The sequence below is a fragment of the Heptranchias perlo genome, chromosome 37, assembly GCF_035084215.1.
Source record: "Heptranchias perlo isolate sHepPer1 chromosome 37, sHepPer1.hap1, whole genome shotgun sequence".
Taxonomy (NCBI): domain Eukaryota; kingdom Metazoa; phylum Chordata; class Chondrichthyes; order Hexanchiformes; family Hexanchidae; genus Heptranchias; species Heptranchias perlo.
This window is the reverse complement of record NC_090361.1, coordinates 8,169,421-8,194,597: the sequence shown is the minus strand read 5'-3', so window position 1 is coordinate 8,194,597 and position 25,177 is coordinate 8,169,421. Positions and strand designations below refer to the sequence as shown.

At 43.1% G+C, this 25,177-nt stretch overlaps 1 protein-coding gene across 4 annotated transcripts in view; it reads right to left on the bottom strand.

Moving 5' to 3' along the window:
• LOC137304286 (ELAV-like protein 2) overlaps positions 1 to 14,622 on the bottom strand; it is a 50,541-nt gene extending 35,919 nt beyond the window's left edge. For all 4 annotated transcript variants that reach the window (XM_067972836.1, XM_067972835.1, XM_067972838.1 and 1 more), the window contains exon 1: positions 14,376 to 14,622. In XM_067972836.1, coding sequence (XP_067828937.1) covers positions 14,376 to 14,604 — 229 coding nt within the window. In that variant the 5' untranslated portion in view covers positions 14,605 to 14,622. The remainder of the gene's footprint in view (positions 1 to 14,375) is intronic.
• Positions 14,623 to 25,177: the final 10,555 nt, after the last annotated feature.

Below are 25,177 nucleotides of genomic sequence, written 5' to 3'. Positions count from 1 at the left end.
TGCAAATATTCTGCTAATTTGTACTCGACGGAAATGTACATCTGAAATATTGTTTGCATATTTTATTATAAGATGACCAAATACAATTACATTATTGTGAATTGTAAACTAAATGATGTAGAGAAAATGGATTGCAGGATATAATCTAGTAGGAGTGTTTGCATAGCTTATACATAGAATAACAGATAAGTGGGAGTGATTGAGGCATCAAGATTTTTGGTATAATCTCTATGTAATCACTCCCAGATAGCCGTGATTGTCAATTCTTGATTGTTATAATTCTCCAATACTCATTATTCTCTGTTATAGTCACTCTATTATTCTGTTATAGTCACCTCCAGATCCCCGTTATTCTGTTATTGTCACTAAATGATCTCCATTAATCTCAGTTATACTCCCTCCCAGACCACCATTATACTTTGTTATAGTCACTCCCAGATCTCCATTATCTTCTGTTATAGCCACTCCCAGATCTCCATTATTCTATTATAGCCACTCCCAGATCTCCATTATCTTCTGTTATAGTCACTCCTAGATCACCATTATTTTGTTATAGCCACTCCCAGATCTCCATTATCTTCTGTTATAGTCACTCCTAGATCACCATTATTTTGTTATAGCCACTCCCAGATCTCCATTATCTTCTGTTATGGCCACTCCCAGATCTCCATCATCTTCTGTTATAGTCACTCCCAGATCTCCATTATTTTGTTATAGCCACTCCCAGATCTCCATTATTCTGTTACCAGAATATAGAAGATTAAGGGGTGATCTAATGTGGTGCTTAAGATGATTAAGGGGGTTGATAGGTTAAATAGAGAGAAACTATTTCCTCCGGTGGGAGAGTCCAGAACAAGGGCGCATAACCTTAAAATGAGAACCAGGCTGCTCAGGAGTGATGTCAGGAAGCACGTCTTCACACAAAGGGTAGTGGAAATCTGGAACTCTCTTCCCCCAAAAAAACCTGATGAGGCTGGGGGTCAATTGAAAATTTCAAAACTGAGATTGATAGATTTTTGTTAGGCAAGGGTATTAAGGGTTACGGAATCAAGGTGGGTCGATGGAGTTAAGATACAGATCAGCCATGATCTAATTGAATGGCGGAATAGGCTTGAGAGGCTGAATGGCCTTCTCCTGTTCCTGTGTACCTATGTTCCATCCTATGTACTCTCAGATCTTCATTATTCTCTGTTATAGTCACTCCCAGATCTCCATTATTCTCTCTGTAAGTTGCTGCAAGACCCGTGTAATGTTCAAACGTGAAATATTGCTGTGTTTGATATAATGTCATATAACACAGTCAGAGATACTCCATAGCAACTAGTCCCCAAGTCACTATGCACGCAGCTGGTACAATAGCTCACAGGCAGGACAGTGCATTTAATTGTTCTATTTAGTGAACACAGCAGGTACTCCATTTCCTTGAAGGTTTCAATTGGTTTTACCGACACTGCTGTCCCAGTCCCACAAAAGTTAAAATAAATAGGGAGTATAACAGGGAACAACAGCGACCGAACTTCAAAGTAGATGCGTGTGAAATGGTTTAAGACGTTCCTGAGACACTTGATCTGTGAACACAAGTAGTTGCGATGCACTTATGGTTTGTCAGCCTCCTTCCCTCAAATGAGGGGATGACAAACAACGATTTGCTCCAGAGAAATATTCCCCAACACAAACAGCCTTTTTATCTGAAGCTGCTGTGACTATGACATGGCAAAGTGATTTAGAGAGTGCTCTAAACATCTGGTGTAGCAGGAATATGACAGGAAGGTGCACCAACACTTGAAGTTGTCTGTGTGGAAAAGTGACAACAGGCAGGGAATTGTCCTCACAAGTAAGAAAATCATGATTGCGAAGAATGGGTATGAGAGAGCAGTGTGAGGTTTAACAGGCGTAGAAAGGCCGATTGGGTGTTGCCGCTGTTTACTGGTTCAGTCAGCTTGTTTTTGAGGGAAGTGCGCTGAAACAGCCTTGACTGGAGGACAAGTCCATGTCCAATCAAGCTGGAGTACTGAGTGTAGGGTGAGCCTCACCCAATGCCGCAAGCAAAATCTTGATGTCTGCAGACAACCGAACAACAACAATAACTTGCATTTATATAGCGCCTTTAACACAATTAGATAATCTGTGGTTTATTAGCGTCCACCCACACTCCAGGACTTCAGCTCCTATTGAGGGAGTGCTGCATTATTTAGAGGTGCTCTCCTTTCGATGACACGTTAAACTGAATTCCTGTCTGCCTGCAGAGGTCGTTCAGGTAAATGTTTACAATAACAACAATTTGCATTTATGTAGCGCTTTTAACGTAGTAAAACGTCCCACGGCGCTTCACGAGAGCGATTATCAAACAAAATTTGAAAACCGAGTCACATAAGGAGATATTCGGATAGGTGACCTACAGCTTGGATAAAGAGGAGATACTTAAAAGGTTGGCTGAACTCAAGGTAGAAAAGTCACCCGGTCCAGATGGAATGCGTCATTGGTTACTGAGGGAAGTAAGGGTGGAAATTGGTCAAAGAGGTAGGTTTTAAGGAGCATCCGAAAGGAGGACAGAGAGGCAAAAAGATTTAGGGAGGGAATTCCAGAGTTTAGGGCCTAGACAGTTAAAGGCACTGCCGCCAATGGTGGACCGATGAAAATTGGGGATGAGCAAGAGGCCAGAATAAATTTGTTCATCCCAATGTCCAACCGTAGGATTTCTCTCTACCCTCTTTTAGATTTAGAGATTTTGGGGTAGAAATTTGTCTTGGGTGCAAAATAGGCGCTATCTAATCGGGCGCCCGTTCTCCACCCCGTCTGATATTCAGTTCATATAATCATAGAAATTTACGGCACAGAAGGAGGCCATCGTGTCTGATGCAACACAACTTCCTGTCTACTACAGGAAGTGACATGGAAACTTTTTGAAGTAGAAAGAAAAATGGCATCATCCTTCTCTTCAACGATCCATGTAAGCTATGAAATTTTGCAGAATTAATATATATATATATATATATTTAAATCCCTCAGTATATTTGCAGTTAGAATACAAACAAGTTAATGTTCCTTTTGATAGAATCATAGAAAATTCATGGCACAGAAGGAGGCCATTTGGCCCATTGTGTCTGCACCGTCCAAAAATGAGCCACCTAGCTTAATCCCACTTTCCAGCACTTGGTCCGTAGCCCTGTAGGTTACGGCACTTCAAGTGCATCTCTAAGTACTTTTTAAATGTGATGAGGGTTTCTGCCTCTACCACCCTCTCAGGCAGTGAGTTCCAGACCCTCACCACCCTCTGGGTGAAATTATTTTTCCTCAGCTCCCCTCTAATCTGTCTACCAATCACTTTAAATCTATGCCCCCTGGTTATTGACCCCTCTGCTAAGGGAAATAGGTCCTTCCTATCCTCTCTATCGAGGCCCCTCATAATTTTATACAGCTCAATTAAATCTCCCTTCAGCCTCCTTTGTTCCAAAAAAAAACAACCCCAGCCTTTCCAATCTTTCCTCATAGCTAAAATTCTCCAGTCCTGGCCACATCCTCGTAAATCTCCTTTGTACCTTCTCTTATGCAATCACATCTTTCCTGTAATGTGGTGACCAGACCTGTACGTACTACTCCAACAGTGGCCTAACTAATGTTTTATACCGTTCTAGCAAAACCTCCCCGCTCTTATATTCTGTGCCTCGGCTATTAAAGGAAAGAACCCCGTATGCCTTCTTAACTGCCTTATCTGCCTGTCCTGCTACCTTCAGGGATCTGTGAACCTCAAGAGAATTGAGCATCAAGCAAGATGTAAAATGGGTGGTTGATGCAATCCGACCCCTTTACCGTTGCTGTCCAAGACGGTTCTGGCAGATCTCCCATGACAATTCTCATGATATAATGTTTTATAACGACGGAGATGATTTGCTCTATAACGCACAATGTATTATTCTGCTACTCAGGGAGCTCTATGTCGGACTTTCCCTGTTCCTTTAAGACATAATGGGCTGGATTTTGCTGTGAAAATAACGGGGAGGCTAATGGCGCTCACTGTTATTTATGCGCAAATCGGACAGCAACTTCCGGCGAGGGGCAGATGCGCAGTTAAACGTGAAAATGCGGAAGTTGCCGTCAGAGATGCGCCGATCCTCCATACGCTCCGCAAAAACGGCATCTCGCTGTCTGGCTCCCCGTTCAAATGTATTGAACGGACGGCACTGAAGTTCCTGCACTGATGGCGTAGATAGGGACTAAACTCTCCACAAAAGGTTAGGGTTTGTCCATCCTAGTCTCAGCACGGTTTTAACGGCGTGGTAAATACTGATGAACAACCTCTCTGGCATTGAAAATTAACTTTTACAAGTGTGGAGTCTTATTCCTGCAGCTTTTAATTATTGTTGGAGATTTAAAAAAATCTTTAAATACATTTTTAATTTTTTTTGTCTCTTTTATCTCTCTCTTAATCCAATCTTTCTTTCCCTCACTTTATCTCTCTTGATTTGAGATTGAATTCGTATTCTAACTTACACTTCCTGGTTCAGCCTCGTTAACTATTCTTCAATCTGATTGGTTAAGGAGATACACAGTCGCTTGCCCTGTTCACACAGGTCCCAGATGCCCTGTAGGGGATGCTGCCCAGTTTGGATGTTTGGCTGTCAGTAACTTGCCGTGCAAAACCCCATAGTACTCCTATGGGCAAGTTGCAGTCTAACGAGCGGCTAGGTCCGTTCTTTCGCCGCTCACAGCAAAATCTGGCCCATTATTTCTGTAAATAAGCATGTCTCAAGGTCAATTAGAGGTTAATTGTTGTCAGTGATGGAAGTTTGCAATTGCTTGTATGTTTCCAACTCCAGGTCAGAAGAAACCAGCAAGAATGCCAGATTTTCTTTCGCTCTCTCTTTTTATATATTTGTGGCGTATGAAGTTTCATAGACATGCATGGGAATGCAAGACCTTTACGTTTATGGATAATAACTCAAAGGAAGAATGTTGTGGTGGACTTCAGGCGAGGTACATCCTGATTGTTGTTGAACAGTAAACCTTCAGTTCGTCTACGTGAACAAAGAAATGGTTCCTCGCAAGTTAGGATCAACACACACATTCTGTCCTGGAGTTTGGAATAAAATATGACCCATGCTCATTATTCATAACTTAGCAAAGATACAGTTAGTTCTGGCCTCAATTATTAGATTGTGTTTTCTGATCTCAAGGGCATCCAAATATATCTTGGTCCAACCCAGCAGACTTGGGTATTCCCCTCTTCATGTGCTATTGTGGAATCGTGTCTATTTTGGAATAATTGTGTATCTATCAGATTTGATGTCTTATGTTGGTCTCGTGTTTGTTTTATACTCGTGGTTAGTGTCACCATTTGCAAATTGGTGACCATAGAACCGAAGAAGTTTACAGCTAAAGTCCGTGCTTGCTCTTTGCTGGAGCAATCCAAAATTCATCCCACTGCCCCACTCCCTCCTCATAGTCCTGTATCTTCCTCTGCTTCAAATATTTACCCAATGTTCCTTTAAAATATGCAATTGTCTCTGCCTCAACCATTCCCTGTGGCAAAGCATTCTCTGCTCCAACAGCCCCCTGTGTAAAGAGATTTCTCCTGACCTCTCTCTTAAATTGATGATGCCTTGTTACTGATTCTCCAACCAGACCAAATAGCCTTTCCCTATTCACTTTATCAAAGCCCTTCGTAATTATAACAACCTCTATTAAATCTTTTCGTAGCCTTCTCTGATTCAGTAGAAATAGTCCCAAATTCTCAAGCGTCTCCTCACATCTATGGTTTCCCATCCCTGGCATCATTCTAGTGAATCTACCCTGCATGCTCTGTATGGCATTATTGTCCTTTCCACAATGGGGTGCCCAAAAGTGCACACAGTACTCTAAGTGTGGTCTAACTCTTGTACTCTTTATAAACCCAGAATGCTGTTGGCCTTCTTTATGGTGACGTATTTTATCAGAGTGGAGAAGATTAAGGGGAAATTTAATAGAGGTGTTCAAAATTATGAGGGGTTTTGATAGAGTAGATAGGGAGAAATAGTTTCCACTGGCAGGAGGGTTGGTAACCAGAGGACACAGATTTAAAATAACAGGCAAAAAAGCCAGGAGAAATTTTTTTACTCGACGAGTAACGCACTGCCTGAAAGGGCGGTGGAAGCAGATTCAATAGTAACTTTCAAAAGGGAATTGGATAAATACTTAAAAAGGAAAAAAAAATGCAGGGCTATTGGGAAAGAGCAGGGGAGTGGGTCTAGTGGATAGCTCTTTCAAAGAGCCAGCACAGGCATGATGGGCTGAATGGCCTCCTTCTGTGCTATATGATTCTATGATAATGCATTTTGCCCTTATTGTTTTGCTTGGCTAGGCACGGTGTAATCTTGGTTTTGACTGTTGTGAAACTCTTTGAATAAAAAGTTTTTTAAAAAAGAGAATGGAGGTTGAGATCATGGTGAACTAATCCTAATATTACCGAGAGGTGCAAGAGCCTCAGAGTGGTAATAACGGGGGACTTCAAATGTCCTAATATAGACTGGGACAGTAATAATATAAGGGGCAAAGAGGGGGAGGAATTTTTGAAGTGTGTTCAGGAGAACTTTCTTGACCAGTACGTTTCCAGCCCAACAAGGAAGGAGGCATTGCTGGATTTGGTTTTAGGGAATGAGGCGGGACAAGTGGAGCAGTGTCAGTGGAGGAATATTTAGGGAACAGCGATCATAGTATCATAATGTTTAGAATAGCTATGGAAAAGGACATGGACCACTCTAAAGTAAAAATATACTCAATTGGAGGAGGGCCAATTTCAGTGGGATGAGAACAGATCTGGCCCGGGTAAATTGGAATCAAAGATTGGCAGGCAAAACTGTAATTGAACAATGGGGGCAGCCTTTAAGGGGGAGATGGTTTGGGTACAGTCTAAGTAAATTCCCATGAGGGAGAAAGGTAGGGCAACTAAAGCCAGAGCTCCCTGGATGACAAAAAAGATAGAGTAAGATGAAGCAGAAAAAAGGGGCGTATGACAGATGTCAGGTTGATAACACAAGTGAGAACTAGGCTGAATGTAGAAAGTTCAGAGGGGAAGTGAAAAAGGAAATAAGAGGGGCAAAGAGAGAGTATGAGAATAGACTGGCGGCCAACATAAAAGGGAATTCAAAAGTCTTCTATAGGCTTGTAAACAGTAAACGGGTAGTAAGAGGAAGGGTGGGGCTGATTAGGGACCAAAAAGGAGATCTACTCACAGAGGCAGAGGACATGGCTGAGGTACTAAATGAGTATTTTGCTTCTGTCTTTACCAAGAAAGAAGATGCTGCCAGTCTCAGTAAAGGAAGATATAGTTGAGATAGTGGACGGGCTAAAAATTGATAAAGAGGAGGTACTGGAAAGGCTGGCTGTACTTAAAGTAGATCAGTCACCCAGTCTGGATGGGATGCATCCTAGGTTGCTGAACGAAGTAAGGGTGGAAATTGCGGAGGTACTGGCCATAATCTTCCAAACATCCTTAGATACAGGGGTGGTGCCAGAGGATTGGAGAATTGCGAATTTAAACCCTTGTTCAAAAAAGGGTGTAAGGATAAACCCAGCAACTACAGGCCAGTCAGTTTAACCTCGGTGGTGAGGAAACTTTTAGAAATGATAATCCGGGACAGAATTAGCAGTCACTTGGACAAGTGTGGATTGATTAGGGAAAGCCAGAATGGATTTGTTAAAGGCAAATCATGTTTAACTAACTTGATAGAGTTTTTTGATGAGGGAACAGAAAGGGTAGATGTGGGCAATGCAGTTAATGCGGTGTATATGGACTTTCAAAAGGCGTTTGATAAAGTGCCACATAATAGGCTTGAAATCAAGATTGGAGCCCATGGAATAAAAAGGGACAGTAGCAACATGAATACAGAATTGGCTAAGTAACAGGAAACAGAGTAGTGGTGAACGGTTGTTTTTCAGACTGGAGGGAGGTGCGCAGTGGTGTTCCCCAGGGGTCGGTACTAGGACCACTGCTTTTCTTGATATATATTTAAGGTGATTGACAAAAGAACCAAAGGTGACATGAGGAAAAACTTTTTTACATAGCGAGTGGTTAGGATCTGGAATGCGCTGCCTGAAAGGGTGGTGGAGGCAGATTCAATCATGGCCTTCAAAAGGGAATTTGGTAAGTACTTGAAGGGAAAATATTTGCAGGGCTACGGGGAAAGGGTGGGGGAGTGGGACTAGCTGGATTGCTCTTGCAGAGAGCCGGCACGGATTCAATGGGCCGAATGGCCTCCTTCTGTGCTGTAATCATTCTATATTAATGACTTGGACTTGGGTGTACAGGGCCACAATTTCCAAATATACAGACGACATGAAACTTGGAAGTGCATTGAACAGTGAGGAGGATAGTGATAGACTTCAAAAGGATATAGTCAGGCTGGTGGCATGGGTGGACATGTGGCAGATGAAATTTAATGCAAAAAAATGCGAGGTGATACATTTCGGTGGGAAGAATGAGGCCTTAGAGAGGGTGCAGAAGAGATTTACTAGAATGATTCCAGGGATGAGGGACTTTGAGTTACGTGGATAGACTGGAGAAGTTGGAGTTGTTCTCCTTGGAACGGAGAAGGTTGAGGGGAGATTTAATAGGTATTCAAAATCATGAAGGGTCTAGACAGAGTAGATAGAGAGAAACTGTTCCCATCGGTGGAAGGGTCAAGAACCAGAGGACATAGATTTAAAGTGATTGGCAAAAGAACCAAAGGTGATATGAGGAAAAACTTTTTTACACAGCAAGTGGTTAGGATCTGGAATGCACTGCCTGAGGGAGTGGTGGAGGCAGATTCAATCATGGCCTTCAAAAGGGAACTGTATATATACTTGAAAGGGAAAAATTTGAAGGGCTACGAGGATAGGGCGGGGATTGGGACTAGCTGGATTGGCATGGATACGATGGACCGAATGGCCTCCTTCCGTGCTGTAACCTTTCTATGATTCTAATACCAGTATTATCAGGCAAAACCCAATCCCCTTCTTTCCCTCTTGGACTATGATCATCTTTGAGCCTTAGTTGATACGGTCTGAAAAATTTGCCAGTTCATTCACAATTCTACAGCAAATAAGGGCCAGTGGGAGAGGGAAATAAAAGAAATGGGAATCCGTGGAACCCAATGTAATTACAGTTCATTAAAGGGGCAGTGCGCCTGAATCAAATCCCCGGCAATTTTATTAAATTCAAATTCTATGAAGGGTTTTGATAGAGTAAATAGGGAGAAACTGTTTCCACTGGCAGGAGGGTCGGTAACCAGAGGAATCAGATTTAAGTTAGAATCATAGAATGATAGCACAGAAGGAGACCATTCAGCCCATCGTGCCTGTGCCAGCTCTTTGGAAGAGCTGCCCAATTAGTCCTACTCCCCTGCTCTTTCCCCATATCCATGCAAATTTTTCTCCTTTAAGTATTTATCCAATTCCCCTTTTGAAAGTTATCATTGAATCTGCTTCCACCACCCTTTCAGGCAGTGAATTCCAGATCATAACAACTCGCTGCATCAATTTTTTTCCCTCTCATTTCGCCTCTGGTTATTTTGCCAATTACCATGAATGTGTGCCTTCTGATTACCAACTCCTCTGCCACTGGAAACAGCTTCTCCTTATTTACTCCATCAAAACCTTTCAGGATTTTGAACACCTCTATCAAATCTCCTTTTAACGTTCCCTGCTCTAAGTAGAACAGGTAATTGGCAAAAGAACCAGAGGGGAGATGAAGCATAGGCACTTTGGGCTGAATGGCCTCCTTCTGTGACTAGGCAAACCAGAAAGGGATGAAAAATAATGCAAATGGTCTGCACTGCAGCGAGGTTGGGTTTGCTCTGGTAGTTGGCATGGTGGACTTTCAGCCGAGTTTGGTAGCACTCCTTTGCATTGCAAACTCTTTTGATATGTCACAACACTTCAGTTCAAAGTATTTCAACCCAAGATGGTACCCTCCCCTCCTCACCACCCCCCCCCCCCCATCACTATGACCTCGCAGACAAGCCTTTGTAATTAGCCTCACAATTTTTGCTTTGTCATAGCTTTACAAGGTTCCCCTGAGGAGACCTCTGCCAGTACTGCTCTGTAACTGGGCACTGGGAGATAAGTGAGAGGAGTCCAGGTCTAACTTTCCTTTCTAATTGTTCCTTCCTCCTTGTAGGGTAGTGCCTGGCACCATCCAGGATGAACATGTGATGACTCTTTCTACCACTCCACATATAGTGATATGCTAGCCTACAGTGCCAGCAGATCATCCATGTGAATGGGCATTTATATTTAGTACCAGTCACTGACTTTGGAGCAGACAGTTCAGTTTCTGAGCAGAAATTTTTGTAGAGGTAAACAGGAGACCAAAAGTCCAGTTTTTAAATTAGTCCCACTTTGCTCCTGAGTTTCACGATGTGGAGGTATGAAGATTCAAGGCAATTAAGGTTCCTGACGAATTGTCATCATCGGTGAAACATAGTTCAGAACTCAAGCCAAGATTCAACTCCTCTGTCCAGTTTTGGACTTGGTAAATAGTGGTAACCCCATTTAATACGATGAGAGTACATTTGGGGCCCACAGGTATAAAGGATTAAATGATAGTGAGGAGATCATAGCTGCCTATCAAACAACCAGTTCGTTCTATTCCTAACCTATAGTGAATCAAACAATGGCTACAGGACTCATCCAGATACTAACAGTGTTAAAACAACCAGACAGGGATCTTATAGAGAGAAAGCACCATGGCCAAATAGTTTTGGGTAATGGCACATGACAACCACAACAACATCTATACAGCGCCTTTAATGTAGTAAAAAGTCCCAAGGCGTTTCTCAGCAGCGATTATCAAACAAAATTTGACACCAAGCTACTCAAGGAGATAGGAGAGGTGACCGAAAGCTTAGGTCAAAGAGGTAGGTTTTAAGGAGCGTCTTAAAAGAGGAGAGAGAGGTGGAGAGGTTTATGGAGGGAATTCCAGAGCTTAGGGCCCAGGTAGCTGAAGGCACGGCCGCCAATAGTGGAGCGATGAAAATCGGGGATGCGCAAGAGGGCAAGAATTGGAGGAGCGCAGAGATCTCGGAGACACCCTGTGTGGGATAAAGCATGCTGGGAATCTTTCCATTATTTGATACATATCTTGCATGAGTATGTAATAATAGACAGTTTCAAACTATTAACTGTGACTTCGATGAGAGGACTAAAGTATGTCATGAGAACATTTAAAATCAGAATATGTTCCCTTCTTCATTGCATCACTTCGTTCATTGCTAGCCACAAACTGTTCTTTTTTGAATTGTCTTTTGTTCATAATTGATTGAATGAATAAAGTTTTGTGTGCAAATTTTTTTAAAAATGCAGTAGAACTTCCTGTTTGCCACAAAAAGCGATGCAACAGAACTTCCTGTCTACTACAGGAAGTGACATGGAAACTTTTTGAAGTAGAAACAAAAATGGCATCTTCCTTCTCTTCAACAATACATGTAAGCTATGTAATTTTGCAGAATTAATATATATATATTTAAATCCTTCCGTTTATTTGCAGTTAGAATACAAATAGGTTAGCGTTCCTTTTCATAGAAAACTTACGGCACAGAAGGAGGCCATTCGGCCCATCGTGTCTGCGCCGGCCAAAAATGAGCCACCCAGCCTAATCCCACTTTCCTGCACTTGGTCTGTAGCCCTGTAGGTTACGGCACCTCAAGTGCATCTCTAAGTACTTTTTAAATGTGATGAGGGTTTCTGCCTCTACCACCCTTTCAGTCAGTGAGTTCCAGACCCTCACCACCCTCTGGGTGAAAAAGCTTTTCCTCCGCTCCCCTCTACCCATCACTATAAATCTATTGACCTCTCTGCTAAGGGAAATAGGTCCTTCCTGTCCACTCTATCTAGTGCCTTTGTAATTTTGTACACCACAATTAAATCGCCCCTCAGCCTCCTCTGTTCCAAAGAAAACCAACCCAGCTTATCCAATCATTCCTGATGGTTAAAATTCTCCAGTCCTGGCAACATCCTTGTAAATCTCCTCTGTACCCTCTCTAGTACAATTACATCCTTCTTGTAATGTGACCAGAACTGCACGCAGTACTCAAGCTGTGGCCTAACTAATGTTTTATACCGTTCTAGCATAACCTCCCTGCTCTTATATTCTGTGCCTCGGCTAATAAAGGAAAGTTGCCTTCTTAACCACCTTATCTACCTGTCCTGCTACCTTCAGGGATCTGTGGACATACACTCTAAGGTCCCTCACTTCCTCTACACCTTTCAGTGTCCTCCCATTTATTGTGTATTCCCTTGCCTTGTTTGCCCTCCCCAAATGCATTACCTCACACTTCTCCGGTTTGAATTCCATTTGCCACTTTTCTGCCCACCTGACCAGTCCATTGACATCTTCCTGCAGTCTACAGCTTTCCCCCTCACTATCAACCACACGGTCAATTTTTGTATCATCTGCAAACTTCTTAATCATGCTCCCTATATTTAAGTCTAAATCACTGATATAAACCACAAAAAGCAAGGGACCTGGTACTGAGCCCTGCAGAACCCACTAGTTTAAGTCACTAATGTTACAAATACATTAACTTGGTTTAGAAAACAATGGGAATTGTGCTTTGCAGTTCAGTTTGACACTGCTGTAAACCTCCAAATGAAATTAAGACAGTTATTGTGATAAACTCTTAAACGTTTTATGAACAATGAACAAAAATGTGGGAGTTTTGGGGATCCTGAATGTAGGCCTCAGAGCCATTGCTAAATTTATGTAGCCTACCCATCCCCTTTGATCTCAGTTTCCTACTCCACTGACAGTGTAACTGGACAAACCTTTTATTTTTGTACAATTTTAAATTTTAGGACTTTAATTTTATTTATCTTTTAATATAAAGGGGCTATTAATTGTCATAGTTTTAAAAATGTGTCGCGTTTAAAAGTCTCAGCATCCCTCTAACAAAATCCTCTGTCGCTCAATTTTGCCCGTTAATTCTGTTCACTTAAATTTATTTCTGACCCGAAACTCCTTTTGACAAATGTTATATTTTTGGGTGAAGTTTTAAACTGAGGAAATTAGAGAGAATAGTGCCGGGATTAGCATTGATTCAAAGTGCTAATCTGTATCTATTTCTTTCTCCGCAGATGCTGCCTGACCCGCTGGGTATTTCCGGCATTTTCTGCTTTTATATCTCAGATTAGCACTCCCAGGTCAGGTGATATTGTTTGGGTTAGACACGCTGTGATAGTCCTTTTACATCTGATCCGAGCTTCAACTGATCAGGGAGAGCTTTCCCATTACTGCCGCGCCTGCTTTTTTTTGGATTATAGGAACAGGAGTAGGCCATTCGACCCCTCGAGCCTGTTCCGTCATTCACTTAGATCATGGCTGATCTGTAGCTTGACTCCATTTGCCTAACATTGATCCATAACCTTTGGTACTCTTACCTAAATATTAATCTGTTTATCTCCGTCTTGTAAAGGTTAATTGACCCTGCATCCATTGCCTTTTGTGGGGGAGAGAGTTCCAGATTGCCACCACTCTTTGTGTGAGAAAATGCTTGTTGATTTTACTCTTGAATGGCCTAGAATTTTAAGATTGTGCCCCCTTCATCCTAGATTTCCCCACCAGAGGAAATAGTTTCTCTCTATCTACTCTATAAATTCCCTTAATTACATCACCCCTCAACTGTCTAAACTCAAGGGAATACAAAATAAGTTTATGCAACCTGTCCTCATAATTTAATCCTTTAAGCTCTGGTATCACAGCACAGATGGAGGCCATTCGGCCCATCGTGCTTGTGCTGGCTTTTTGAAAGAGCGATCTAATTAGTCCCACTCCCCCTGCTCTTTCCCCATAGTCCTGCAAATTTTTCCTTTTCAAGCATATATCCATTTCCCTTTTGAAAGTTACGATAGAATCGGCTTCCACCGCCCTTTCAGGCAGTGCTTTCCAGATCATAACAATTCACTGTAAATAAATAAAATTTTCTCCTCATCTCTCCTCAGGTTCTTTTGCCAATTACCTTAAATCTGTGTCCTCTGGTTAACAACCCTCCTGCCAATGGAAATAGTTTGTCCCTATCTCCTTTATTAAAACCTCATATAATTTTGAAGACCTCTATTAAATCTTCCCTTAACCTTCTCTGCTCTAAGGGGAACAACCCCAGCTTCTCCAGTCTCTCCACATAACTGCAGTCCCTCATACCTGGTACCATTCTAGTAAATCTCCTCTGCACCCTCTCCAATCCCCTGACATCCTTCCTACAGTGTGGTGCCCAGAATTGGAAACAATACTCCAGCTGACGGGGAGATAAAGTACAGGACAGATGCACTCCCGAGTATAAAGCATTCGAGTGACCAGAAGCAGTGCGTGAAACATTTAAAAGAGAACGTTTTGCCTCATTGTAAAACACCATTCTTTGTTTTACCTGTGATCTTATCACGGACGAGCTTGCAAGATTCAATTTCCCCGATGCTGCCAAACAGGCTCTTGAACTCCTCCTGCGTCATATTCTGTGGTAAATAGTTGACGATGAGGTTGGTCTTGCTGTCGTCCGAGGGCCCTGCCATCATTGGTATGGAGCAGTTTGTGCTGTTGAGAGATGGGCCGTTGGATGTGTTGTTGCTTGTAGGACCATTTGCCACCTGAGTTTCCATAGTGCTGATTATCTGCTAAAGTAGAAAGATAAAGGTCGTGAGTTTGAGCACGCAAATTATATCCAAAATCATCATCTTTTAAAATTATTTTAGGTGCTTCCTAGTGAGAATGAGATTGGAGCACGATTGGAAATCCAAACAGGCCCCAATTCAGCCCATTTAAGAATTTCACCCAAGTCATTTCTCAAGTCATGTCACCTGTTAACACGTGAAAGTGAGAATGGTTAAAGTTCAGAGGTGACAGAAGTGACCTGCCTGTGACACTTTAATGCTGAAATTCTGTGTGGTTCATGCCTCTCAAAATAATCGGCAACATCTACTGCGACCCTGCTGGTCAACTGAAAAATATATTGTTGACATCAATTAATCTGCCTCGTACTAAGAGGGTCCGATAAGCATTGTAACAGCCAGGGGGTGAGTCACTGTGCCAGGGAGTTAAAGGCCACAACCCAATCCTCCAATCTGTTTGGTTGTTGAACTGAACTATGCCAGTTGGTGAGGCACTGGTTGGAGATAACAGTGCATCTTGATTGGGAGCCATGAGAACTGGATGGGTAAAGGTACCTTTATTTTGTAGTCCCTTGCCGTGTTGGAACAGCGGAAAACACAATGAATTTCTTTTGGAAAGCAGTAATTGTTGTTATGTAGGCGAACATGGCAGCCATTTTGCACCAGGAACATGCCACAAACAGCAATGAATGATCAGTTGCTATTTTTCTTTGTTGGTGGTGTTGGTTGAGAGGAATTTTGGCCAGGACACCGGGAGAACTTCTTGTTCTTTTTTGACTAGTACCGTGGGACCTTTAACATCCACCAGAGCAGGGGGATAGGGCTTTGGTTTAACGTCTTAGTCTTTATCTGAAGGATGGGCTCCTCTGACATTGCAGGATTCCTCCAGCACTGCACTGGAGTGCCAGCCTTCTGATCCAGAGACAAGAGTGCTAACAAGCTGACGTATCACGTTGTGCTTCAATAATCAGCCGCCTTTTGGTTGTTGGTTAAAGAAGGGAGCGTAAGCAGACGCCTTCGGAAATGAATGTTGGTTCATCCTTTTGACACTGAAGGTGTGGGTCCTAGATAGAATAGGGACAAAACTGAGGTTGCCCTTGAATGGAGGGCAAGCATCACAAAATAAAATGGACTAGTGTCACATGGAGATACAGAGGCTGTATTTAACATTACATGTGGAATGTACAGAGCAGTCTCACCATATTACCAAGCACCCAGTGCCTAGGTCCCAATGAAGCTGGATTTCACCCATGTCCCTCAGCAAATGTGAAAGTGAGTAGATTTTCCTACTTCACATGGAACGATATCTTGTGTCAAGCACATCGTGCTGCACGGATTAAGTACCGCAGTTTTGCATGAAAGGCCCCAGAGGCAGTGAAAGTTTGATTAATAAATCACTTCTCCATGTTGAGGGACAGGAGGGGAATCTGACATTGACATTTTAGTCAGGATGCTCCGGCCATCGTGGTATGGGGTGGGGTGGGGACAGGCTTGATGGACCTACTGGTTTTTTCCTGCCCGTCAATTTCGTATTTTGTGCATAGGCGAAATGGTCCAAAGTGGAAAATCTTGGGCAATGTTAAGGGGTTTGGGAACAGCAAGAAATCAGAAATGACAAGAAAATGGAGATGATTATTTCATGGAGGTTATACAACAGTGTAAATGATGTAGGGGAACTGGAGGGTAATCAGTTGACCTGAATTATTGCTGGGCCACTGGTTTATTGGACTACTGGTTTACTGTGACTGAATACATTTTTATTATATTGGATTCTTAGCGGTGCGTTTGGGAGATTGCACTCTGTAATAAACCAACGGTTTTGACTGTAAGATACGAAGGGGCTGTTATTCCCTATACTCTGGGCTTATGGTGACAATAAGATGAGTCTGATTTTTATTACATGGGGGTTTTTTAACCAATGTTTAGGGGATCGTGTTCCATGATTCCATTCGTTTTTCTGTGAAAGCCACAAACCAGGGGCCTTGATCATTGTAGTCAACCATTGTACTCTTGGGAAATCTGGGGGCACGACTGGATTTGTCTGGGTTTATGGAAAGATTAAAGGGTTTGGAATTGATAAATGGGCAAAAGGAAACAATCCGGGGAAGGGGAAAATTTACATTTTTATGAAGGTACGAGCTGGGTTTCCATCCCACCGATTGAAACATGGCCGATTCTAGGTCCATTCTATACACAAACCACTTGTCTCGGTCGCCTGGTTTAAGAGGTCAAACTCCCCACAGTGACTGTCTTGTTAATGCAGCGGTGTCCGCTGCCTAGTTTGACACGAGGTCTGCGTCACTGGACCCAGTTGTGTGTACAGTACGGGATGATGCTCAAATTTGGCTGCCTCCGTGAAGAGCTGATATCTGCAAACAAAATATTTTGAAGGAATAATTATTTTCTCCTCTTCCCTTGCTTTGTGCCATTCCCAGGTGAGAGGATGGGCAGGAGACCTCCACCCAGGTCTCAGCCAGTTTGGCTGTATAGCTGGTAGCTAGGATGTGTGAGAAAGCCCCCTGGGATGATTATACCCTGTGAGGGAAGTGTTTGGTCTCCACTTGATAGCGAATGATAATGCCATGCTCTTTGGCGACCACGTTGTGCAGTCGGCTACCAGATGTCTACATTACTGAACTTGTCATTCATTTAATAGTCATCAAATCTGATGGCTCAGTGAGTTTATCCAGTGAGTAGCTGAACCATACATACCAGGAAAGTCCCAGGTTCCATCCCCGGTCTCTGCTTTACTTGATCTCAGCCAAGACGGTGGAAAGGGAGGTACAATTGTCCCCAGCGCCCCTGGAATAGGGATTGGAAAATCAGCCAGGGTTCCTGCTCCTGATTGCTACTCAATGACCCTGCTAGAAGTGTATGTGTGTCGGTGTCGGGACAAGAGCAGAATCGGTCCTGGCTGTGATGCCCGCGTGGGTAAATGGCTTGCCAACACTCATGGGCAAGACTCACTCATCAACAATGGCCACTTGGACGAAAATAGTGAAGGGCAAGCAGCAATTCTGCACTCTTTACTGTACAGAAGCTATCCTGCCCCCCCAAACAGTGGAGCACCTTTGGGTGAAGCTTGGGTGCAGGTCTCCTGTTCATCTTCTTGGTCGTGGAAGGTGTGCAATGTGAGGCGACCTCAGGAGGAAAAATAATATGGGGAGGAACAGACAAACCCTGCTAATGAATAACCACTGTGCGAGCTCCCCAATGGTTCAGTTGGTACTCCCCATGCCCAGCGCTCAGTGTCCAGAATAATGCATGAGAAATGGCCACTATGAACAATGTACTGGAGAGAGACCAACACTCTGAGGAACCATATTCTAAGCACGCCTGTGCCCCCGGGAGAGGACGGGGAGGGATGATCCACTGGTGAATTAGCAATAGCGCAATGCGCAATGGATTTCTCACATCATTGCTCGCGGTCTGCAGCCTATGGGGGCAGCAGTCAGGTGGTTAGCAGGGCGCCCATGTTTGGAGTGCGAAGGGAGCAACAGCAGACAATAGATAATTGGTGGCATCAGGCCTGTTAGTCAGCCCAATAGGGAGAGACAATGGGGTTTGTAGCCTGCCATTTTAGGGAGGGGGGTGGGCACATCAATTTATAAACAAATTTATTTATTTCAATGTGTAGCTTATTAATTTACAGACAGTAGTGAAACGTAGGCATTAAGTAACGTTATAATCTACATAATCAATATTAATAGCTGGGGTATGGGAGACTCTGGTAACAATTGTAACACACAGCAATTCCTTTTTGGTGCAAGGCAATTGGTTCAGTCAGAAAAGACTGATGAGATAGGTCAGTGTAAACACCAATCACAAACAATAGCAACGCATCAGGCATGATCCCCCACCCCAGACTCAACCAATCGAAGACTCCCGCATGAGCGACTTTGGGCAAACAGACATTTAAAAAAAAATGCTAGATTTTTGGACGCAGAATTTCCCAGTAATTCATTGCAAATTATTTCTTGATAAATCAGCAGCAAATTATTCATCTTTCAGTTTGAACGTATTTGTGCAGCGAGGGTGGAGACGAGCCCCCGCCGGAAGCAAAGAAGCTAAAGGCTTCAATCTGAATAATACACCCACACAAAATCAGAATAGCATATGTAGTGAAGAAAAGACATATACCAGAGTGTGTTTTCAAGGCAGTAATCTAATCATGGGGTTCAGATGCCGGTTATGAGCTTCCCAGCTCTGCAAACAACCTTGCATTGTTTTCTAGTGTCTCAGCAACGTTTCCTAAGGAGCCAACGTGTTTATCAGGGAAGGAAGGACAACCAGGATGACCGTGAGCCATTCTCGTTATGACGATGCCATGTTTAGGTGCCAGCCGTGGCTCAGTGGGTAGCACTCTCGCCTCTGAGTCAGAAGGTTGTGAGTTCAAGTCCCACTCCTGAGACTTGAGCACGTAATCTAGGCTGACTCTCCCAGTGCAGTACTGAGGGAGCGCTGCACTGTTGGAGGCGCCGTCTTTCGGATGAGGCGTTAAACCGAGGCCCTGTCTGCCCTCTCAGGTGGATGTAAAAGATCCCATGGCGTTATTCCGAAGAAGAGCAGGGGAGTTCTTCCCGGTGTCCTGGCCAATATTTATCCCTCGACTAACCTCAATAAAAACAGATTATCCGGCCATTATCTCATTGCTGTTTGTGGGAGCTTGCTGTGTGTAAATTGGCTGCTGCGTTTCCTACATTACAACAGTGACTACACTTCAAAAGTACTTCATTGGCTATTAAGCACTTTGGGACGTCCTGAGGTCATGAAAGGCGCTATATAAATGCAAGTCTTTCTTTTCCTTAGGCGCAGATTATGTCGCAATGCTGTGGTGTTTGAAAAATAAAAATATAGATTGCCGATCGCTGTTTTCATGGAGGCAGCCCTTCAAAGTCACTGGAGTGAAGGCTTCTCACAGTGGGGCAAATTGTTTTTTGAATATTTTTTCTCAGGATGCTGACAAAGCCGGCATTTATTGGCCAGCCCTAGTTGCCCCGAGAAGATGATGGTGGACTTCCCTCTTCTGTTGCTATAATCTTTGTGCCGATGGTGCACCCACCACGCTCTTAGGCAGGAGTTTGACCCAGTGACGATGAAGGAACAGTACAATGTATATCCAAGTCAGAATGGTGTGTGACTTGGAGGTGATGGTGTTCCCATGACATTACTGCTCGCGCCCTTCTTGGCAGCTGAGGTCACTGGGCTGGGCCATCACTCGTTGAGATACCTCATCTTCTCTCCCACTCAACCTGCCTCACTGGAACGGAGCGTGGGGGAGGAGTGTGTAGCCCTATCCCTGACCTTTATTCCCTTTGAGCACAGCTCCCACTGGGAGTGTGGGATCAATGAGTTTATCCTTGTATTCCAACTTCTCAGTTTGAGTGACCCATAATGGAAATGGAAGTTCCTGCATAATTAGTACATACTCAGTTTGGGGAAAAGAGCATGAGGGGAGGACAATCTTTTAAACTATTCCAACTTGAGCTGCACACAGTACGTAACAGAGATTAACTTCAAATGTTTTTTGTTCAAGCGGCTTTTGGGTACAGTACATTCCAATAGATGCCTAGGAGCAAATTGTAAGTGAATTTATTTGAAAGAAAAATGGTGACACAGTTAAAAGTGCGACACTAGATTTTCCCAAGACAACTCATTAGGAGATCAGGAGACAGTCAACGTCTCAACAAATGTGGAACAGTTCCGAATAAGCTGGACAGTCCAGTTGGTGACTAGTTCTGGCCCATATATATCAGGGGATGATTTAGGATAAATAAATAACAATTTTTACTGCCGTTCCAATAAATTAGAAATAATTGTGTGCAAGCACAGGAGTGGAAAGTTTGTCAAACCTAAGTCTGATGTACGATATAAGCATCTTTCAAGGCAGTTTTATAATTAAAAAGCATGAGAAAGCAAGGCCAATGGTCCAGGGCACCACCAAGGTTGAAAGAGTAGGAGAGCAGAGCAAGTAAATCAAGAGCAGTGCGAAGAGTCCTTCGCTTACAGAATTGAACGGTCGACAGTGTGTTGTGAAAACATGAGGACAGACCAGGGCTGCGTCTCCATTATCCTCTCTCAACTACCCAGTGTAGATAAGTAGAGTTTACCAGCTGCCGGTCAGTGAGAAAAAGAAACAAAGAACTTGCATTTATATAGCGCCTTTCACAGCGTCAGAACGTCCCAAAGTGCTTTACAGCCAATGAAGTACTTTTGAAGTGTAGTCGCTGTTGTAATGTAGGAAACACGACAGTCAATTTGTGCATAGCAAGCTCCCACAAACAGCAATGTGATAATGACCCGATAATCTGTTTTAGTGATGTTGGTTGAGGGATAAATATTGGCCAGGATACTGGGGGAGAACTCCCCTGCTCTTCTTCGAATAGTGCCATGGGATCTTTTACCTGAGAGTGCGGATGGTGCCTTGGTTTAACGTCTCATCCGAAAGTCGGAAAGAGTACTATGCAGCATTGTAATTCTTCTTACCTTGCTCAGTCTTTCTTTGCTGCTACTGTCTACAGGCTTTTAAAACCCATCGTTGCCATCCTCGAACCACCGCTCAATGAGTCACCTCATCTTCTCTCCTACTCTTTGTCTCCTGGGTGTTGCCCTTTCACTATTGACCCTTGCTCCTTCATCTTGGGTTTCTCGACTTAAATAAGATATTGTGCATTTCAGGTTCTTGTAAAGTGTGAAAGCAAAGCTCCGGCAGGAACCTGACCCCCAAGAAACCCGGGCGAAGAGCAAAAGTCCAGAGCACGAGACCGAACCAAGGTGGAAGAAGACGGGAAAGAACATGAGGTAAATCAGTCAAAAGAACGTGTAGGTTGGGACAAGAGAGGGCAGTTCAGAGGAGCACAGACTGTAGTGTTACTGGTAAAATAGAGAGATTCACTGCAACTCTGAATTTCCTGGAGGTTGTTTTGTTTAATTTGGGGTTTGTCTGTGCTGGCAAGGAAGGGGGTGGATAGTGCTGAGGATTCGATAATGTATTTAAATCTTACTCTAGTGGGAGGGGAATAAAAATTGATATTCATTTTCTCTAAATCATGCCACGGTGACAAAAATGGACCAGAAATGGCTGGAACCGCCATCTGATCATGCAGTTTGGTTAATGCATGTCTTTTGTTTTACCATATATGGAGATAAATTCTGTGGCAAATTTTATACTGAAGCTAAGATAAATTATACCACATAGAAACTCATTTGCATAATTACTGCGCCGTTGCCTGTTTCACTCCGTCCCCACCCCCACATGTAAAAATGGTTCTGCCCTTTCTGTGCTAGTCTCTGCTCTCAACAACGATGATTCTGTCCTTTTCGGTGCCTGCTACATAAAATAAAATACCATTTGAAAATCCCCAAAGTAAATTTATGTATATAAAGAAACAATTTATCCTTTTTAAAAAAAAATTGCAAACAGCAGAGTTAAAACAGTGGATTGATTTTTAATTTGTAGTAGTTTGATATTGTTCCTCATTTTGTCACTCACACAGTCAGCCTTCCTTGTGGAATTAAATTTGTTTTACCTGTAAAGTAAAGCTCCTGAGAAGTTTACAGCTTTTCTCATTAGGTATGATTCTCTGTTCCTCGTCTCCCCCCTGCCCCCAACTCCCCGTAACATCAAAACCTGTTTTCAAAATGGCCTTTTGCACCAGAGGCACGAGTAGGCCCGTCTTTTCTTTTCCTTCTGAACGCTAGAATTGATGACAGCTCTCTTCATTAGAAGGAGAAAAAACAGACACCAGCAACACGGCTTCATCATTTCAGCTCAGGGGAGGCAACTCTACATCCCAGATGCCGCTATTTGAACAAATCGCTCCAGCCTCGGGCCTAATTTCTTCAGCCGTGCCAATGCAGCGATGGAAGGGTCAGTGTACTCGAGAATGAAATAACACGATCACCATTTTGTGATAAATGTACTGACTTGCTGAACACGCTGAGGTAATTTAGCCCAGCTGTTTTATTGAGAATGGCACAATTGCCAGCCTCTGGTGTATATATTTGTTAAGCAGCAAGCAGTCCTCCCCCAGTTACCATTAATAGTAGATTTAATTTTAGCAAGTACTAGATAGCGTGATTCTCACTGTTAACTCGCTGAGTATCGAAAGAGAATTTGCAAACCAGTGTAAGCGTATATTTTCTAGATTAGCATGAGGGGTGGACTGAAATCTTCCAGGCTGAGGGAAATTTTATGAGGTTGAAAACTCGGGCAAGTGTTGGGTGTAGCCCAGTTGGCTGGAGTTTCGAAGCTGCTTTAGGTCTGCAATAGCCTTGGCTTGTCAAAATCCCTTCATTTATTTCCTTTCATACAAAATAGTCAACCAAGTTTTGAGAAGTCTTTGTATTTTTAAATAAAGTACAATCTAGAATCATAGAATCTTACAGCACTGGAGGGGGCCAATCGGCCCATCCTGCCTGTGCCAGCTCTTTGAAAGAGATATCCGATTAGTCCCACTCCCCCTGCTCTGTCCCCATAGCCCTGCAAATTTTCTCCCCGTCGAGTATTTATCCAATTCCCTTTTGAAAGTTACTGTTGAACCTGCTTCCCCTTGCTGGTGAATTGTAAATGGCAGATATGCATTTCGTTCTACACACCAGGTGTGGTGAGGCAATGTGTTAAATTGCCAATGTTTTGTGGGTTGTGAGCATGCAGTCTTGCAGCAGGATGTGTACATGTTCTTGGCGGGCCCATTGAGTATTAATTGTTGCATTTGGTAATTGTGGTACTTATGAATAGTTAATACGGCAAAATTCTAATGCCTGGGCAACTGGCAAAATGAATGCAAATTCCCTATTTTGTTGATTATAGCACGTTGATGCTAGAGGATTCTATCAGGACATATTTATTGCACATGTAAGATGAGAAGTCAGGTGAAGAGTGGAATGTAGAGAGGTCTTACTTTTGATGTGAAGAATCCAGAGTCTGCCTCCCCCAAACCCCATTGATATTTTCAGCTGGCAACAGGTACATCTCCAGGCTGATGCCTGTTTCTCTTTCACTTTGGGAATAGAGATGGATGGGTCCAGTACTAATGTATGGAGTACAGTTGCTGTCCGAATGGTTTGGGTTGACTCATTTGCCGATTTATGTATCTTTTTCTGTCCTGTGGGAAGGAGTCCTACCTTTGATTATTGTCTCCTGGCTTACAGACGGGCTGAGAATGCAAATCCATTAAATTGGGGACTAACCTAGTACTGGCCGCTCCGTGTACACTGAGGCACGCATGCTGTCTCAGTTGGCTGACAGAACAAACGAGATTTACTAGAATAGTACCGGGGATGAGGGACTTCAGTTATGTGGAGAGACTAGAGAAGCTGGGATTGTTCTCCTCAGAGCACAGAAGGTTAAAGGGAGATTTAATAGAGGCCTTCAAAATTATGAAGGGTTTTGATAGAGTAAATAAGGAGAAACTGTTTCTACTGGCAGAAGGGTCAGTAACCAGAGGACACAGATTTAAGGTGATTGGCAAAAGAACCAGAGGCGAAATGAGGAAAACATTTTTACACAGTGAGTTGTTATGATCTGGAATGCACTGCCTGAAAGGGCGGTGGAAGCAGATTCAATAGTAACTTTCAAAAGGGAATTGGATAAATACTTGAAAGGAAAAATGTTCAGGGCTATGGGGAAAAAGCAGGGGAGTGTGACCAATTGGATAGCTCTTTCAAAGAGCTGGCACAGGCACGATGGGTCGAATGGCCTCCTTCTGTGCTGTAAGATTCTATGAAGATGGCGATGCTATGGAGAGAGCTATGAGGAGCTTAACCTCTTCACTTTAGGGGAAGTGGCTGAGAGCGGACTTCACTGAAGTATATAAAACTATGAAAAGGTGTAGAAAAAGTGAATTCACTTCAAGGTGATTCAGGCCAGTAGAACAAGAGGACAGACATTTACATTAAATATCAGAAATCAAAATGAAAACAGAAATTAGAAAAAAGCAACTGTTACTCAAAAGGTGATTAACATTTGGAACGAACTAATAGGTAAAGTTGAATGGCCTTTTTTCATCTGTACTTTTTTTTTATATTCAAAAAATTAATAATTACAAGATCCTTGATGGGTTCCATGATCTGGGATCAGAAACCTACAGACTGTATCTCTGCTCTAGTAATCATGTATTCATCCTGAAACTCAGCCACAGAAAACCAGAAGCCCACCAATGCTTTAGCTGATGGTTCCTGTTTTCATAAGAGACATGATTCCTGGTCTATCGCCCTGTCAGGACCACAGCAGCATTACTGCACCAGGATCTCAGTTACAGAGAGGATACAAGGCAAGAAACATTGGTAAGAATACCTAATGCACCCAACTGACCAAGTCATGAGTGAGTTGCGAAGGTCCCATGAAGGAACTACCTTACCTTCTTGCCCCTTTGTTCCTCAACTCCACCCTCTTAGTAATAACATACTCAATCACATGAATAACTGGTTCAAACAGGGAAAGGATGGCTCAAACTCTATGTACTGTTGCACGTTATATGTCCTTGTGCATAGATGCACCTCTTAAGTGAGGGGAGCAGACACAGCAGTAGACTGGTGATGAACAACTGAGGTTCAGTTCGGA